The following is an 18,765-nucleotide window of genomic DNA, read 5'->3' as shown; positions in this document are numbered from 1 at the left end:
CAAGCAGGGCATACATAGCTCAGGAACACGTACACAGTAACACAGGGGACTGGGTAAGGTTCCTGTGGACGAGGATTGGAGACAAGAAAGGAGGGAATTTCTTCTTCGTCCTCAGGCTCTATTTCTTTAAAACCAATTCCATGACGAGGCTGCCTCTGGGGAATGGAGTTTCTGGTGTTTGCTGGTCTTTGGTCCGTACCTAGCGCACGTGTTAATGTTTTACATATTCATGTGCACATTGGTTCATGGCCTGCGTGTTGCTTTACTTTTTTTTTTTTTTCTTTTAAATGAACCTTTTATAGAGATTGACCATTTTCCACAGCGCTTGCTGCCTCTCTGGGGTAGGTGGTCACACCTTGAAGCTTTGTTTCTAGTCACGGACAAACAAGGGAGCCAGCCAAGACCCACCCCCCCCCATGCCATCCCGCCTGGCCAGCCAAGACCCCCCCATGCCATCCCGCCTGGCCCAGGCTGTGTCCCGACCACATCTCAGTGCCCTACTGGTGGGTGTTCTTGGAATCCCGGAGTCCTGGGGAGGCCGGGGCATGGAGGGTCTCCAAAGCGGCACGTTCTCCTATTGGCCCCTCAACACCTCTGCCAGGTCAGCCCCCCGGGCCAGGGTGGAAGGGCTTTTCTGAATCTCCCATGGGAGCCCCAAGCCTGGAGTCTGGGAGCAGAGACAGTGGCTTGCCCTCCCCAAGGAGGAGGGGCAAGCTCTTGCTGGGAATGAAACAAGTCGCTAGTTCCTGGGGTCCTACTTTTCCCTAGTTTTGAAACAGGGCCAACGGCCTCTGACGGAACAGAGCTTTGAAAAGGCACGGTAAGCCAGGTGCTGGCGGCTCACGCCTGTAATCCTAGCTACTCAGAACACTGAGATCTGAGGATCATAGTTCAAAGCCAGCCCAAGCAGGAACGTTATTAAGACTCTCCTCTCCAATGAACCACCCCAAAGTCCAGAAGTAGATATGTGTGGCTTAAGCTGTAGAGTATTAGCTTTGAGCAAACAACGAAAACAACAACAACAACCCTCAAAGGCAGTGTCCAGATCCTGAGTTCAAATCCCAGGACTGTGGTGGTAGATAGAAATCTCATAGAGAGATTAAAAACAAACGAATGTAGAATATACTTGAGGAGGGGTAGAAGCAGAGCTTGCTAGGTCTGTGCCCTGAGGAGCTCCAGTAGAACCCAGAGTCCTATCCCTACCTCGTCCCTGGGAAGGTGTAACGCTGGGGCTGCCGTGGCTCGTGCTGGCCGGGCAGCCGAGAGGGTGGCTGGCCCCAGAGCCTGCCTTACATACTCGGCCCTGGGACAGGCAGCAGAGATTACAAGCCCAGGCTTATTCTGGGCTGGAGACTTCCCGTCCTTGGCCCTGTTTACCCAAAGTGAGGTCAGCCTCGTACAGAACTCAGGGAGGTTGTTTTATGTCCGTGGCATTTATAATTAAAACGGGGCCACCGGCCAGGCTCTGCCAAACGTTGAAGAAAGACAGAGAGGAGGAAAAGGTGCATTTGAGGGAAAACACGTCTATTTCAGTGGTTTGGAATGTGTCTATTCCACACGCGCATATATGTGAAAAAGACTTTTCTTACAACTTGTAGAGGTATCGGATATTTTTTAACACTTGAAAAGGTCCCTGAAAGATTATGATTTAGTCCAGAGAGTGAGGTGCTCTTAAGTCAAACAAGGATGGGGGGGGCAGGGGACAGCAGGCGACACAGCGCACGTGACCAAGCTTCCAGAACACTCCCGCCCTGCAGGGAAATGTGGCTCTGTCCACTGCGGTCATTTCGCAAGCCATCTTCCCTTTGAGCCCAAGCTGGTAGGGAACAAGGTACCTTTGCTAGTCATGTCGAGTCATAACAAACCAGACAGTCTGGACACCCCCAAAACAACGGGCAGGGAGGGATTTCACGGAAGAGCCGTCTACCCCGGATTCAGGGCTACAAAGGAGGATCCCTTTGGTGAGCAAACTCCCTGCGGGCCTTTAGGGTGTGGCTGGGTGTCGAGCTATCTGACTGGCACGTCCTTGGCCCAAGGATGTCTCCACGCGTAGCCTCTTCCGTGGGCTCAGGAGGAGGCTGCAGGCTGCGGAGGTTTGGGAGCATCCATGTCATCCGTCTCCAGCTGCTGTTCTAGTTCTTAATCCCAGTGAGGAGAGAGTCTGGCGACTCCCTTCCACTCCCTGCCCCACCAGGGAGCAAACCCCCCCCCCCCCAGAAAGCAGAATCCAACCCACAGCTAAGTGAGACGGCTTAGGGCTTGCGGGGGAGGGGGGGGGAGACTGCGACCCCGGTGGCACGTCCAGAGAGCTGAGGAGATAGTTCCAGAGACGCTGAGGAGACGTCCCCCATGGGTGAGGAAGCATACCAGTCATTGAACTGGACGGAACCATTGCCATTGCGCCAGTGTTGAGGGCAGGGTGCAGGACGGAGAGGACCTTCATATGGAAGCAGAATTGCTGCCATGATCACACTGTCCCCACAAGCGGGCCGGGGGCTGGGGGGAATCCCTGGTAGCTTAGTGTTCTCAAAGCGATGGTTGTTGTGGAGATGAGAGTCTAGCACCATGCCTGGCACACATGGGTGTGCAACGGGCCTTCACTGGTCCTATTGTTCAGGTTCAATGTATGGGTCACCAGTACAGTTCCATCACTTATCAAAGGAAGGCCTATCAGACATTGTACCGAGGGTCAGTGATGCACTGGACACGAAAACTGCAGGGCTGAGCACTAAGCGACGAGATCCTTGTCCTCCAGCAGTTCTAGCCCAGAGAAAACCACCGAACAATCACAGGAGGAAGTACAAAAGTTCAACGAACCGCGCAGCGTGCTGGAAGGTTCTCCAGGAACTCCTCCCGACATGCACCGAGTCCCATGGTCTAGTGCTCTCTCTAGGATCCTTCTCACAAATGCTCCCGGGCCCCCAGACTCCACAGCGCCCCCTGTCTGCCGCTCATGGCGTGATCGGCGATCATGGCCTGGGTGGGTGATGGCCACACTGTCTGGGCCTGCCACGTGGTGGACAGGCCAGTCACCTCCAGGGGCGGTAAGTCCCACTGGTGGAGATGTTTCACACTGGCCTTTTAAAGGATGCCTGGCTATACAAGAGTCGCCCAGAGGCTGACACCACAATAAAATTCTTGGAGACGTGCTCGTCCAGGGGTAGGAAAGGAAAATTTTGGAAAACATCCCCATTCTGCCTGGAATAGATCGATGAGTTTAAGGACAAATAGAAACTACGAAAGGAGTTGTTTTTGCCTTGTAGAGATGCAAAGTATAAATAGATTTGGATTTTAGGACGATTCCTGGTGAAGGAAGTTTTAGAGCGTGACTTTCTCCTTAGGTCATGCTCAGACTAATGACAAAGCCCCAGAGCCATCGCCTTGTCAGACTGTACACACAGACCACAGTCGTCAGCACCCCACGCCGTGGACCGGTCTGGACCCTTGAGGTCCAGAGGGCTGTGGCAGTACCACCACTGGACAGGAGAGGGCAATCTACTCTCAGGGAGTCTGTTCAGCCCAGGATGTTTCGGAATGTTTACCAGCCTGGAGAGGCACACAGGGTAATTCCCACTCCACAGACAAGGCAACCGAGTCCACAGGGTAACTCCCATTCCACAGGCAAGGCAACCGAGTCCACAGGGTAACTCCCATTCCACAGGCAAGGCAACCGAGTCCACAGGGTAACTCCCATTCCACAGACAAGGCAACCGAGTCCACAGGGTAACTCCCATTCCACAGACAAGGCAACCGAGTCCACAGGGTAACTCCCATTCCACAGGCAAGGCAACCGAGTCCACAGGGTAACTCCCATCCACAGACAAGGCAACCGAGTCCACAGGGACAAGGCAACCGAGTCCACAGGGTAACTCCCATTCCACAGGCAAGGCAACCGAGTTGCTGTGAGACTCACATAGTTTGCTCAGAGTCTGGAGGAACTGGAGATTGGAAGAGTCATCAGCTGGGTGACTGGCACGGCAGGCGTGACTAAATCCAGGGAGCTTGCTTGCCTCTACGGAGGGTAGGTGGATCTTCCAGTCGACATTGAAAGCAGTGAATTTCTGGCCACCTGAGTTCTGTTACCCCACCCCACCCCCACCTTATGCCTTAGTTTCTGAGTAACCGAATAAGAGGTTACCATGAATGTCTGCAGAGAGGCTCAGGGTCAAAGCCCAAATTTGGACCCTGCCGTTCCTGGCCACCGTGGAGACAAGAGAAGTGCCTTAACACCATATTCCACTCCCCTATGTTGCCCTGTCTGCAAGCAACTGGGCGAGTAGGATTCCTTCCGGTGGTGCTAGTGTTTGAAGTTAGGGCCTCGAATTTTCTGGGCAGGTACTATACCACTTGAGCCATGCCCCCAGCTCTTTTGTCTTTACTTTGTTTTTCAAGTATGGCCTCACATTTTTGCACCATGGTCCTCCTACCTCTACCTCCTGAGTAGCTGGGACCATAGGTGTGTGGTACCATACTCAGCTTGAGTGTATAGAAAATGCAATGACAGCAGCAATTAGCCATGCTCTGGGCTGTTACTGTGGGCCAGGCTGGCACTGTGCAGAAGACTTCCACCTTCTTTATCATCGCTCTCAGTTCTTCCAAGAAACCCAAGGCGTGCAATCCTATTCTTATTCTACAAGTGGGAAAGACAAGGCCAGGGAGACCCGGTAACTGACCCAAGTTCCCCATCACTCGGAGGCACGCATCCTTATCCACACTCCTCCAGCTGCACCGCGCTGCAATTCCAAGGACACCTGGCATCATAAACGACGCAGCTAGATCTACAGCAGACCTCAGAAGTAGCCCCAACACTGTGCACTCAGATTCCGTGTACAGTGTCAATGATGGAAAGGCAATAATGAAGGAGTAGGACATTTGTATAGAAATCCCGGTAATTTTAGCTCCTCGTTTCCCTGGAGTCTAAGGCTTCTCAGAAAAGCCAGCTTAGGGGCTGGAAGCATAGCTCACTAGTAGAATGCCTGTCTAGCCAGCCCACAGCCCAGAGTTCAAATCCCAGTACTGCCAAGACGAAGACGAAGAGGAGTATAGAGGAGGAGAGGTAGCAGAATCAATTAAATCTCAAGGAGCATGTCACCAAGGTTGCCTTTCCTCATGGATCCTAGGACCTAGAACATTCTCCCGGTGACTCAGAAAATGGATAAAACTTATTAGAAACATTTAAATCTCTGAAAGTTTGAAGCGTATCCCCGTGTTGTGTGGGCAGACACATAAGTGGTGAATCACGTCATACACACAATCGGCAGTTCATATTGCTTATGCTGAATGCACTAAGTAGAATCTTCTTTGTAATGTAATTTTAATGTATTTTTCATTGAGTTAAAAGTACAAAGGAGGCTGAGCCCCCATGGCTATCGACTGTAATCTTAGCTGCTCAGGCGGCTGAGATCTGAGGATCACAGTTTGAAGCCAGCCAAGGCAGGAAAGTTCCTAAGACTCTTATCTCCAATTAACCAGAAAAAAAAAAGCCAGAGTAGAGTTATAACTCAACTGTTAGAGCACTACCCTTAACCAAAACTCAGGGACAGCACCCAGGCCCTGAATTCAAGCCCCAAGACACACTCACTCATACAGAGAGAGAGAGAGAGAAAGAGAGAGACAGAGAGACAGGGAGACAGAGAGAGACAGAGACAGAGAGAGACAGAGATGCATTCAGGAGGCACGCAGGCAAACCTAACCTTGAAACCGCCAGCCCACCTTTCTGCTCACTTCTAAGTCTGCATGACGGGCAGTAGCAGGAGAGGAGGAAAGGACAGTGCCACCTGCTCCATAATGTTAGCATCCGTCCACGCTACCTGTGCCTCTGAGCTTCCCTGTGCTTCAAGCCTGTCACCTTAGCTGCCCAGCCAAGGAGGGAGCGAGCTGGCCGTACACTTAAGCTCTCCGGTGAAAGCCAGTGATGGGCACTCCATCTTCAAGCCAGCCCATGGAAACTCGCTTCCTGCCTGTGCCCTCTCTTATCTTCTGAGTTCATCCCACTTCTCCTGACTTTCTGTACATTTGACTCTTGCAACTGATCCTTCCTGAGCATGGGCCAGTTCTGCCTTCTGGCTTTTCTACCACCCACAATGGCTTACCGGTACTCAGAGAATGTCTGAGACATGGTGGCAGGACACAGAGTCCAACTATCCAATGCCCACCCCAGCACCAGAGGTTCTGGGCCGAAGGAAGAAGTCTCCACACTTGCTGAAGAAGATTCTTTTCCCTAAAAGCATACCTCTGGCTCAGCAGGGAAAGCCAGCCTTCTGCCCCCGGGGCCCTTGCCCCGGCCTCCCCAGGGTCTGGAGAAGGAGTCCGCCCCTCCTCTGCCCCAGCCACGCCTGCCCGATTAAGTGCAGGGCGAAAGCTGCCTCGTTTAGGAAGCGTAAGACTGCGGTTATGCACTGGGGTTTTGCGCATCAAGCCCCGGAGAGTCGGTTAAGCTGAAACCGAGCCCCCGTCTTTGGGCAGGATCGACTGTCCCCGCCCGCCGGGCTCTTCCCATCACGGATCCAGCAAGCCAAACCCGGATCTGCGGTTGCACCCCGGCTGTGGAGAGCCTGGGAGAAGCCGGTCCTGGGGTTGAGCTGCCCCACCCCCCCATGCTCCACTAAGGAAGAGCCAGCCAGGGGGAGGGCGCGATTCCCGCAGCGCTTACTGTGCAGGTCGCTCCTGTCCCTCGTCCCGTCCACCGTGCCGTCCGGGAGGATGCGGAGGAAGTGGCCGCCGTTGCTGCAGTAGAGGAGCTTGGACTGCTTGTAGCTCCCGTGGGGCAGGTCGAACCTCTCGGTCAGGGCGGCGAAGGTGGTGATCTCCCCCTCGGCCATGGCTCCTCCGCGCGCGGGGCCGGGGTGACGAGGCGCTCGCTTGGGGCTGTAAGAAATGACACGGGCTTGTAGAATATTTTATTTTCCCCCTGCAAAGGCGTGACAGCCGCTGTGCCGGGGGGGGGGGCCCTGGGGGGGGCGGGCTGGCTGGCTGGGGCGCTGCCCAGGTGAGGCGGGAGGAGGGAGGGAGGGAGGGAGGGGGGACGGTCTCCCCCGTGGGAGGGCTGCCGGGCTCTGCTCCCTTCCTAATTGGTCACAGCTTTGCACGAAGGGGTGCATTTTTTTTTTTTTTAGAACTTCACATGGAATCATTTGGCCAAGAAGGGGGGGGGGTGGAATCATGTTTGCTCCCTCCTTCTGGTCCATACACATCCCCAAATTAAACACCAGAGTGGCTCTAAAATAACACCCAGGGGAGCCAAGAGAGCAGGACTGAGGGCCTGCGTACACACACACACACACACACACACACACACACACACACACACACAGGGCTTGACGTGGTACTGCCAGGTCTGGGTGTAGCAGGGAGCCCTGGTGACCCGGACTTTGGCCACCTGTGAGCGAAGGCACCCCAGGGACAACGGAGGTGACCAGATACCCGGGCTGAGCGGGGAGGCAGAGCCTGAACTGGAGAACCAGGCTGAGAAGCATCCTGGGGGAGCTTTTAAAGGGCCAACATGGCACCCAAGGGAACTGTGGGAGGCCTGCTTCCTGCTCATCCTACAGCCCTGTACCTCGCCCACAGGTCAAGTCTGTCCTGGGACACCGGCCATTTTCATCCTCCTAGGAGGCTTACTTTTAGTTATTTTTTTTTAAGTTGCAGGGTTTGATTTCAAGATCTTGGGCTTGCGAGGGAGGTGCTCTACACCGGAACCATGCGTCCAGCCCAGCTTTTTGCTGGTTATTTTTTTTTGAGATCGAGTCTAGTAAACTTTTCTATCCGGGCTGGCCTCAAACCACAATCCTCCAGAACTCAGCCTGTTGGGTAGCTAGGATGACAGGCACGAGCCGCTAGCATTGGCATGAGTCTTTTAACACGCAAGTGGCCATGTTGTATATTATAAGCCTCTAGTCTTGTATGTACCACTGTATGCGAATTTATATTACTACTGTAAAATTGTACTAATCGCCACCTCTAAGGTTATAAAAATCAAAGCCAAGGAACGTTAGGATTTGAAGGCACGTACTTGCCCACCATTTAGCTGAAGGAAGGGCAGGTGACTACAAAATCTGGAAAAGAAAGATACCCCCGAAAGAGCAGGAAGCTAGCGTAGAACCTTCCGCAGGGAGAGACCAGATGTTAGCGGCACGTGGGGAGTACCAAGTGGGTTTATAATCGAGTGGCCATCAACGTCAACATGTTCTGGACGTATTACACCTGGCCCTTTCACCTGGTGACAAATATTACTATATGCAAAATCGAAGTTTAGAGATGTCCAATGATCTATCCCAAGTCCACAGCCACAGGTGGTAGAGCTGAGCGCCTCAGTGGGTCTGGGAACCCAAAGCCCTCATCTCCCCTTGGAATTAGGAAAGGGGAAGGGATGGGCTGGCGTTGAAGTGCTGAGAGGCGCCCGATTCGTGCCCATGGCCTCAAATAGCCTCTCGCTTGTGATCTGAACGCCAGCAGCCTCCAGCAACAGCTTCTTCCCTTGGCCCCGCCGTCCTGGCAGCCAGACACCAAACCTCCTGGCTGCCCCCCCTCACTGTGAGTCCACCAGACCACGCCAGGCACCTGACCTGGCCTAGCCTGGAGCAGCCCGGTGGGAGGTCCTCACAGGAGGCTCGTCCACAAACCGAGCCACCCCTCGGCATAGTCTATCCTGTGACGCTGGGATTCGAACTCGCGTGGGATGCTTCTGTTCATGTTATCCGCTTCTGGCATCTTAGTATTTCTGGTACCTTATTCCCACGCGGTGGCCACCCAGGCTTGTCACCGGACCCTACTGATTGGGGACCCGCCACCCAAGGATCTACAGAACACGTTTTGCTTATATTCTATGAACTGCATTTAAAGCTAAAAGCAGACAATGTTACTCGTGTCAGCTTTTCCTCTCGATTCTCACTCACTGGGCTGGCTGTCAACCCTCCCTCTCATTCAAAGACACTTCTGCTTCCTTCTGTCTCCACTCAGCCTCTCACCCCAGTTCCATAGGCCACTCCTTTCTGGATTCTGTCTCTCTATCCTAGGGATCAAACACAGAGCCTCAGGTGCGCTAATGAACCATCTGCCGCTCAGCTAAGGCCTTTGGGTTCGCTTCTAATGCAAAGCCATTTCCCTCTTCCAAATGTGAATTCTTCACCCATCACCTCTCCGTTAGCACACACCACGAACGGATCCCTTCCTTTTAAGGACACAAGAGATCATAAAAACTTGAATTTTTACAAGCATTTTCTTAACCTGATGTCCATTGCACGTCAGAAGTTCTGTATACAATTTGATGCACAGGAGGCAATAGTGACACTCAAGTCACTGTCACTGAATTTCACGTGCGGTGATTTGTAATGTTAACCCTGGGGTAGGATAGATATTGTTTCTTTTCATCCTGGGGTCTCCTCCGGTGGGGATTCTGTTTGCTCTTTCCCTTGATGGTGGGGAAGCTCCCTCTCAGGAAGGCCTTTGTCCTGGGTCAGCGCGGGTGAGGAATCACCATCGGGCTGTTATCTTTCTTTGCTGGTACTGAAGCTTGAACTCGGGCCCTCCCTTGTTCCCTGTGCTCTTGTACAGCTTCCTGCTCACAACTGATGTTCTTCCACTCGAGCCGTGCCCCCAGTATCGTATTTTGCGAGCTAATTGGAGATAAAGTCTAACAGCTTTTTCTGTCTGGGCTGGCTGTGCGCTATGAGCCTCAGATCTCAGTCTCCTGAGTAGCTAGGATGACCGGCGTGAGCCACTGGGCACCTGGCTCATTGGGTAGTTTTGTAAGTGCTGGGCATGGACTTGACTTCATCCACTTGCAGTCTCGCTTCCAGGCAATAGAACAGATGGGATGAGAAAGAACAGGTGCACCAGAGGCTGACTGGGGTTGTAGGCACTATTCTGGCCGAAGAATATGATAGGGTTCATGTTCATGCATATGGCCAGGCCTGGCCAACCTTGGGCAGGCCTCACCAGCGAAACGAGCTTGACCAGGGCCGCGCAGGTACCACAGGAGAGCCTGCAGGTGGACCGGTCACCCCTTTGCTCTCTGCCTGCTCCCTCATGTAAGAGGGCTAGACGTGGGGTGATTACCTTCTTCCAATGGCACCCCTAGCCCTTCCGTTCATACGTCTACCCATAAAACCGAGAGCCTGCCAAGTCCCGGAGGCTCGTACCTGTGATCCTCGCTACTCAGGAGGCTGAGATCTGAGGATCGCGGTTCAAAGCCAGCCCAGGCAGGAAAGGCCTTGAGACTCTTATCTCCCACGAACCACCAGAAAACCAGAAGTGGCGCTGTGGCTCAAGTGGGAGAGCGTTGGCCTTGAGCTGACGTGGCTCAGGCACAGCGCCCAGGCCCAGAGTTCAAGCCCCACGAGTGGCAAACCAAACAAAACAGAAGAAACAGCTGAGAGCCACACGCGTGCTGAGTCCCAGAAAGGAGGCTGGTACAACGCGGCGCCGGCAGCCACATGGCAACTCCTTGGGCATTTATACAAATTGCTCTAATGAATGACTCCATTAACGCAGTGAAGTCAGGCGAGCAGCCCAGCGGAGACTCCTGGGCTCTGCTTCTCATTACTGCCTTCTGTTTATGGCCATCGAGGGAGGGGGTTATCGGTGTGGTGGGGGACAGAGTTCAAGCCCCGTGGACAGCGGGTCATTGTTACGGAACCCAGGCCAGCCTGTGGAGATTGGGGGCACTGGGGAGCTTTGAGGAAAGCCAGATGAGTTTCTCGCTGTGTCAGTGACAGCAAAAGGCAAGGGACACCGCGCGCATACGGGCACGGAGTGGCGAGCGCACAGGAATTCCGGTCACGTTTCAGCGCGCAGCATCGCGCGACTCGGGCACAGTGCTGACCGCGCGTCTGGGCCCCAGGGAAGCGCCTGGGTCCCTCGAAGGGTGGGGTCTCCCCCTTACCTACTGCTCAGGGTTGTCCTGAGGGCTAAACGATCGCCGTGGTTACCGAAGAGTCTGGAAGGTGTCATGTGTTACGTTGCACTCCTGGAAGCCTGGGCCGCTATCTCTGGGTCGGCGGTGGTTAAATGATCCGTTTAAGATGATTTTTTCAACTGATGTGAAAATAGTTTCTCACGTCCTCCTGCATTCTCTAGGCACCTGCGAAGCCTCTCCTCACGCTACTGGAGCCACAAACACGGCAGAGAAGACGAAGAAGAAGGCAAGCAGTGGTTACGTAAAGTGAGTTTCAGGCGATTGTTTCAGACTCAGTTCTCAGGGCGATTGCAGTGACACTGCTATTTCCGAGAGACAATTTGTGACTTGAGTGCCCAGGGAAGATGGCTGTCAAAGTCAAGGGAAGGCAGACACTGACATTTGTTTTTAACCTCTGTCTCTTACACGATACAGAACACTTACTCCGGTGGGCCTATGTAAAACTCCCAAAGTGACATGTGTGGGGTCCATGAAGGCGGTAATTGGATGTGTCCTCGAGCGCAGTATATATAAACAGAACGCAGCCGTAAGGCCTTCTCCCTGTCTCTATAAAATCACCCGACACTCAAAACCCTCAATCCTTCCTCAGAGACATAGTTAACAGGAAAATAAGCAGAACGCATCCATTCCAAACCAGCAAGTAGTGAGGCCGAGAGAGATGACCTGGAACAAGTAAAACAGTATGCGTCCCAAGTACCCAGGAAAGGGAGAAGAAGCGTAGAAAAGTAAAGCTCTGCTGAAAAAGTGGGTGGCCGAAATGAACCCAAATAAGCTTGTGACGGAAGTAAGGGGACGTGGGCTAATTTGGGGGCTATATTTTTGAATTCTATCTGTACTATGATTATGAGATATTTAAGATGGAAGGTTACAGAAAGGTTAGAAGTTAAAGGATGAAAAGTCACCCCATCCAGGAAATGGAAACCAGAGGTTTTTTTGTTTTGTTTTCTTCATTGCTGTTTTTTGTTTTCTTTTCTTTTTGTCTTGTGTGTTTGTATGTCTTTGGGAGGGCGAAGAGAGGTGCAGAAATGGAGGCACCAAGGGTAAATAACGCAGCAGTGATACCCACGGGACACTAGGTTGAAAATGAACTATACAACTTGCGGGTGGACATAGGAGTAAAACTAGAGGATGTGAGGGAATGCGGTGACCTTGCCCAAAAAGAACCGCGCTCTTTTCCTGACTCGTGTAAATGTGATCCCTTCTGCACCTCACCTTACTAATAACAACAAAAGGATTTTCTTAAAGTAACCCGGATTCAGCGAGGTGCACCTGTAACCCCAGCTTCACTGAGGGCAGAGGCAGGAGGTGAGTCTAGACAGCAGAGTGACAGCCTTGTCTCAGCAAGAAAAGCCAACAACAAATGAATGGCAATAAAAATAATTACACAGTGCTATGGTTATATTAATACCAGATAAGATATTAGACTAAAAGAATGATTAGATACAAAAGGGACTGGTACCTAATGAACAATAGAAAAATCCAGCAGAATGAGATAACATTTCTAACCCGTGTATACCTAATAGCCTAGCCTTAAAATACATAAGATACAAATGGATAAATACATAACACGCTACAACTGACAAGTACATAAAGAGGACTTGCCAAATGTGTGGTGATGACAGGAGATTTTCATATACCTGTCTTAAATGGTAAAGCAAACAGACAGAAACGGTTAATGAGGTGGTAGAAGATTGAACTTCTCAGAATAAATGTGCAAGAGGACCTTCACCCAACCCCAAGCCCCAACTCCATTCTTCTCAAGGACGCATGAAACATTTACCAACACTACCCAAGGCAAAACTCAGCCCGATAGAAGTAGCTCCGTTCTGGCTGTTCTTTGAACAGAACCCATGGCTACCGAGTCCGTGATCACCATGCCCTGTCACCTGTCATGGCTGGCTTTAGCATCTCCGGAGACCTCCCTGGCCCCTCCCTCCTGGCTGTTCTGCCCGAGGTCCGGGAAGAGCCCTGCTCACCTGGGAGCGGCAGCAGGCCCGGCGGGCTCCTCTTTCCTCCCTGCCTCTCACTCAGGAGCTGCTGGTCACTAGGCTGGCAGACCTGGACCAGATGACTGGCTTTCTGCTTGCCTCCAGGATAAATCCCAGACTCCTACCGTGACCTGCCAGGCTTTTATCTTCTGGTCTCTGTCACACACACACACACACACACACACACACACACACACACACACACACGTCTCCTCCACCCGCTATAGCTAGGCTAAGTCATCCTCACGCTCCAGTCATTCAGCTCAGACATTTCCCCTTCCAGAAAGCCCTATGTGGACACACCCTCCACCTGCCCCGCACACAGGTTCCGCCGTTGCTTTTCTCGTGCTCCTCGGTGGTGCTGGGTATAAAAGCTGTCTGTGGTCCTCTGCCTGAAGCCCTCGTGGCTCCCCCCTGCCCTGGGGCCTTGCTATGGTCTGCAGGGCTTTGGGAGCCCAGCCCCGATTCCTCCCCCCACCTCCCGCCAAGCCCCCTCTCCAAACCAGCGTGCTCCCTTCCCTCTAAGATGCTCTCACACGCTTCCTCCTTCCCCCGCCCCGTCTACCTGCTCAAGGACTCGTTCCTTGTTCAATCTCCGTTCAGTTGTCAGTTCCTGGAGAAAAACCTTTCCAGACTCCCCATAACTAGGTCAGGTTCCTCCGGTTCTCACAGGACCATGAACATATCTTCCGAGCCCTTGCATCGGTCTTTAATTACACGTTCATTCCTGTGATTATTTAATTAATGTCTCTCTTCATGACTAGATGGTTAGCTCCATGGTGGTAGGGACTAATCTGTCTTGCTCACCATGGTATCCAGTGCTTGGCAAAATGCCTGGCACCTAATGGGCACTTGGCAAATATTTGTGGAGTGAGAGAATGAATATAATTTAACTATGCTTTTGACTGTCTCCTTCATTAGTCTCAGAGGCCCCAGGACGGCAGCTCTGCCCATTCTTTCCACAGTGAGCACTTGTCAAATGACCACACACCATCGGTATTCTGCACAGGCTTGTTGATTGACGACTACAGGTCAGTCTCTTCTTAGGGGTTTACAGTGGAAACATGTGATCAAGAGTTCTAATTGGAAGGACCATCCTCTAGATATTGACAGAGGAGCTTAGCCCAGAGCCTTCCATGTATTTTAATTGCGTTCAGATCGTTCTGGAAATCCTCCCTTTGATTAATAGCAGGCCCAAGCTCTTGTTTCCCTTTGCAACCAATATTGCCTTCGTTTTAAAAAAAAAAAAAATACTATGAAAATTAAGGCTCCAGAAGGGAAAAGATTAGAGCCTTCAGTCTCCCCTGATTTTCTTATCTGACTAATAGTTTTAGAGCTTGTTGTTTCTGTCAGGGAACGGTGCCAGACTGGCAGGGACCCACCTCACACCCTTTGGTGAAGGAGACTTTGGCTGAAGGCAAGGACACGCTGTGTTCTTTGCTGCCTGTATCCCCCTCGCTCTGGCCTCAGTGCTCTGTGCTCAGCTCTGGTCTGCAGCTGGAAAGAGGCCCTGCTGGCCCAGGCTGGTGGATCCCTACGCTAGCCATGGCAGCTCCATTCCGTGAGCTGCAGTTCATTCTCTAGAGCCCATGGCAGACTGTGGAGCTGAGTCAGAGGTAGGCCTGACTGCGGTGTCTGAGAGGCAGAGCCTACAAGTTCATGGAAGCCAGTTATTTACATAGTCAGGAATTGGGCTGCTGGCTCTTAAACTATTTGTATCTTGAAATCAGTTGTGGTGGTAAAGTTTATACCGCAGAAATTAAACTAAGCTATAAACCAGGCCTTTGGGGTTTTTTTTCCCCCCGACTCTCTTCTGAATAGTTCACCTGTTTGATTCTAGAAAACTGATCTTAACTTCACTGGAGTTATTCCATGATAAATGAGCGGGATTCCCTTCCCTTCCCTTCCCTTCCCTTCCCTTCTCTTTTGCTTTCCTCTTCTCTTTTGGTGGTATCAGGGCTTGAACTTAAGGCCCTACGTTCCCTTGACTGGCACTCTACCACTTAGGTGAAGCTTTAAGTGGCTTTTCACTGGTTCTTTTGCAGATGGAGTCTCGTGGACTTCTCTGTCTGCGCTGGCTTTGATTCGCCGTCCTCAAGATCTCAGCGTCCTGAATAGCTAGGATTCGACGACCTTTCCCAAATCCCTAGAATCTATGTAGGTTCGGAGCCAGCTAGCTCGAGGTTTCTCAGATACCAGATGTTGGGCTGGTGATAGAAATCACTTTCTGCCTTTAAAGAGGTTGGAGCGTAGCTAGCCATCCCTGATTCACCCAGCCCCTCGCCTCCGGCGACAGGTGCTTGGACCCAGTATAGCTGTCGGGATGTGAGGACAACAGCCCCCTCCTCACCCCCACTCCTCCATGAAGAGTTCACACACACACACACACACACTCCTAAGGATCGTTGCCAGAATACCTTTGTTCACCCCATTTGAGGTCGTTTTCTCCTCCCTGCGTGGGTGATCCAGCCCCCTCCCCACCCCCCCTTCCCTGCCACAGGTTCCGTCCTGCCTCCGACCGATCGAGAGTCAGGAATTCCTTGAATGGCCCGCAACAACCAGTGTGTGCTTTCAGAGGCAAGGCAGAGGCTGCCTGGGCCAGCCCAGCCGAGTGCTCTGCTGGCCCTGGCTCTCTTGGCTTTAATGAGGCCCCCACGCCAGCAGCTCCAGCAGGCCCCGGGCCATCCCGAAGGCCTGCTCTCGTCTTCATCAGCAGCATCCTTCTGCAGATGGATGCTTTAAGAGCCCAGGCCTCCAGCCAAACGCAAAGTGTCCTGCAGAGAGGTTCTTGAAGTCCTTCCACCCCTCCCTTTAACCTTCTTCACTGATGTGTCTCCAAAAACCTTCTTAATCTATTGTGCAAGTTACACTCTCCAGACCTGGTCCAGCGAGGACATTCCTTCCTCCAAGTGAGCTGACTTTCCAGCTTCTTGGACCATGGCTATTTGCTGAGCCTTTCCCTCCCTCTTGTCCTAGATAATTTATGGCAGTCTTTAAACTCGGTCTTTCAAAGTATGTGTTTGTTATCAGTTTGCAAATGCAAACTCGTCCTATCATGTATTACCCAATAGCCTGCTCTGGAGAGACTCATAAATAACAGATTTGTCCATAAATGATAGCAACTGTTTCTCAAACGTGTGTGGCGTACCAGGTACGGTTGTACACAAGCGATACACATGAATTAATCCTCAAAGAAATTCTGCTAGTAAGATATTGCTTTTGTAGGAGTGGGAAGGGGTATGGCGCTTCGAGATAAATGAATAAAGTAATAGCTTCTATGCAATCATGCACCCTGATAAATGAATAAAGTAATAGCTTCTATGCAATCATGCACCCTGTCCTGTTCTGAAGCCAAAGTGTAACGTCTGAAGGCAAGGCTTTCTGACTCCCAAAGCCATGGTATGAACCAATCAATGTGAAAAGAGAATCAAGCTATCTCCTCGCTGTGTTTGTGCCTATGTAAATGGCGTAGCAGCTTTGACAATGAGTGGAAGAAGGCATTGGCTTTCGTTGAGTTTGAGAGCCCTCAAAAATTCCTCTCAACGACCCAACTACCTACCCAAATCCTCCAAGGACGGTGTTGCCATGACCCTGCTTTCCTTCCTCCTTTCACTCCTTTCTTTGGTGCCAGCACTAGGACTTGAACTCCGGGCCTTATACTTTTGCTTGGCTATTTTGCTATTTTGCTATTTTGCTCTAATGCTAGAGCCCTACCTCTACTTCCAGCCTTTTGATGGTAATTGGAGGTAAGAGTCTCTGGGATTTCTCCTCCTGGCTGGCTGTGAATTGAGATCCTCAGATCTCAGCCTCCTGAGCAGCTAGAATTATGGTGTGAGCCACCGGTGTCTGGCCCTGGTGCTTGCTTGCTTTTTCTTTTCTCTCTCTCTCTCTCTCTCTCTCTCTCTCTCTCTCTCTCTCTGTGTGTGTGTGTGTGTGTGTGTGTGTGTGTGTGTGTGTGTGTGTGTTGGTCCTGGGCTTGAATTCAGAGCCTGGGCACTGTCCCTGAGCTGCTTTTGTCAAGGCTAGGAGTCTACCGCTTTTCTGAGTAGTCTTATGGACTTTCTTGCCTGAGCTGGCTTCAAACCATAATCCTCAAATCAGGCCCCAGTGCCTGACTACTTTATTTCCCCTCTGGTCCTTAGGCTTGAACTCAGTCCAGTGCTTTCTCGGTGGTCACTCTAATGTGTCCTCAAGCTGTTCCCACAACTTGGTCTGCTCCCATGGGGGTAGTCTGCTCCCATGGCTGATAAAAGGCCAGGGTGAAATCAAAGCCCACTTGGGCGGTGGGTGGGCTTTGACTTCCGATGATGGGAAAGGCCTTGAAAGGTGGCAGCTCTCTTGCTCTGACGATCAGAGAACTGCATCCGGCTGTCATGACTATCACGTCACTTCATCTGTCAAAAGAAGCTGTCTGGAGGACAGCTCTCAGGCTGGGATGTCATTCCGTCGGAGCCCCGTGCTTAGCATGTGGCAAGGCCCTGGGTTGGCTCCTTCCCTGACACCACCATAAAAGAAGAAGAAAGAGTACGGGTCCTGTCACAGTGCCAGGAGGAAGGAATAAAATGAGGCCTAGGAGGACCTGGGATGCAATTGTTCTCAGATGCCATTGTATTGCTAATTGGGACCTGTGTCCTAGTGGGTTGATTTATTTGAACGCTTAAGGCAATTGAGTTAAGAATGATTTATGGATGGCCTGGGTGCAGACGCCACACTGGTGAGCTGACACCATACCGGAAGTTCTAGTAGTGTGCCTTCCTCGACTTCCTCTTGGCTGCATGACCACACCTGCCCTTCTCTAGCCTAGATAACAACTGTGAGGCAGAGGCCAGACATCTTACCAAAACGCACCTGTGGCCTGGCCAACCAGCACACCCTCCATGGGTGTGTGTGTGTGTGTGTGTGTGTGTGTGTGTGGTATGTTCAAGGTACTTGGATACAAATGAGGAAGGCAAACCCACAGAGCCTGTTCACACATTGGAGTCTATTCTGGATCTTGAAAGGAGGGCTGAGCAGCCCCAGCTGTGCTAAGACCAAGCCCCAGACCTCCCTCCCGCCCTGACACCCAGCATCCAACCGGAAGCCAGCCGGACCCAGGATTGACAAAGGGACTCAGTGGGCGGCGTCGGAGCCAAAGGCAGGAAGAAAACAATCATTTGCCTCAGTGCCAGCATTCCAGGGTCAAGTCTTTGCAGAGACTGCAACCCGACAGCATAAAACTTGTTCCCTCCGGCGGCGTGCTTTCTTTTTAAGGACTCTGGCTATTTTTAGACATTCCTTGTCCTTGCCAGCTCTTTTAGATCCCATGTGAACAAGCAAAGGGACCACTCTCCCATTTGTACCATTTGCCCCTTTCCAGTGCTGCCAGTGGCCCTCAAGGTCCTGTGCCCTCCCCCCCCCCCCCCCCACCATGGTTCTCGCTTTTCTACAGGTCCGCACACACACTGGCCTTGGCAGGAACTGGATGGGTTTTATGGGAAAAAGATGGAGCAAGAGAATACTATCACAAGGCCCTGGGGAAGAACTGACATTGGATGAGGGAAAGGGAGCATTTGGAAATGAGTTGAGATCTTGTAGTCAGGAGGCTGAGCTAAGAGATAAGTCTGCCCCTGGAATTTCATGATAGTTCAAACGCCACTTCTCAGAGACCCGGTGAGGGTGGGCAGGTGGCCATCGCGTGGACACAGTCCTCATGCGATCTGACTTTTAAAAGCTATTCATTCCCCCCCACCCCCCCTCATGTCTGAGACATCACAGAGCTACCAGGTTGGGTGTGGCCTTGTGAACGCCGGAGAAACGTGGAAGTTGCTGGCCTTTGAGAGCAGATCAGGCAACAAGAAGGAAGAAGAGAGGTCAGAAGGATCT

General features: G+C 51.9%; 1 protein-coding gene across 1 annotated transcript in view; it reads right to left on the bottom strand.

Annotated features, from left to right (window-relative positions):
* Positions 1-18,765, bottom strand: part of Fgf1 (fibroblast growth factor 1) — a 69,976-nt gene that overhangs the window by 13,422 nt on the left and 37,789 nt on the right. The window contains exon 2 of the mRNA XM_048331285.1: positions 6,653-6,867. Within this exon, the coding sequence (XP_048187242.1) occupies positions 6,653-6,821 (169 nt within the window). The 5' untranslated portion in view covers positions 6,822-6,867. The remainder of the gene's footprint in view (positions 1-6,652; positions 6,868-18,765) is intronic.

Source organism: Perognathus longimembris, chromosome 22 (assembly GCF_023159225.1).
Source record: "Perognathus longimembris pacificus isolate PPM17 chromosome 22, ASM2315922v1, whole genome shotgun sequence".
In the NCBI taxonomy this organism is placed as follows: Eukaryota; Metazoa; Chordata; class Mammalia; order Rodentia; family Heteromyidae; genus Perognathus; species Perognathus longimembris.
The sequence above is the reverse complement of the archived record's forward strand: the minus strand, read 5'-3'. Positions and strand labels throughout refer to the sequence as shown.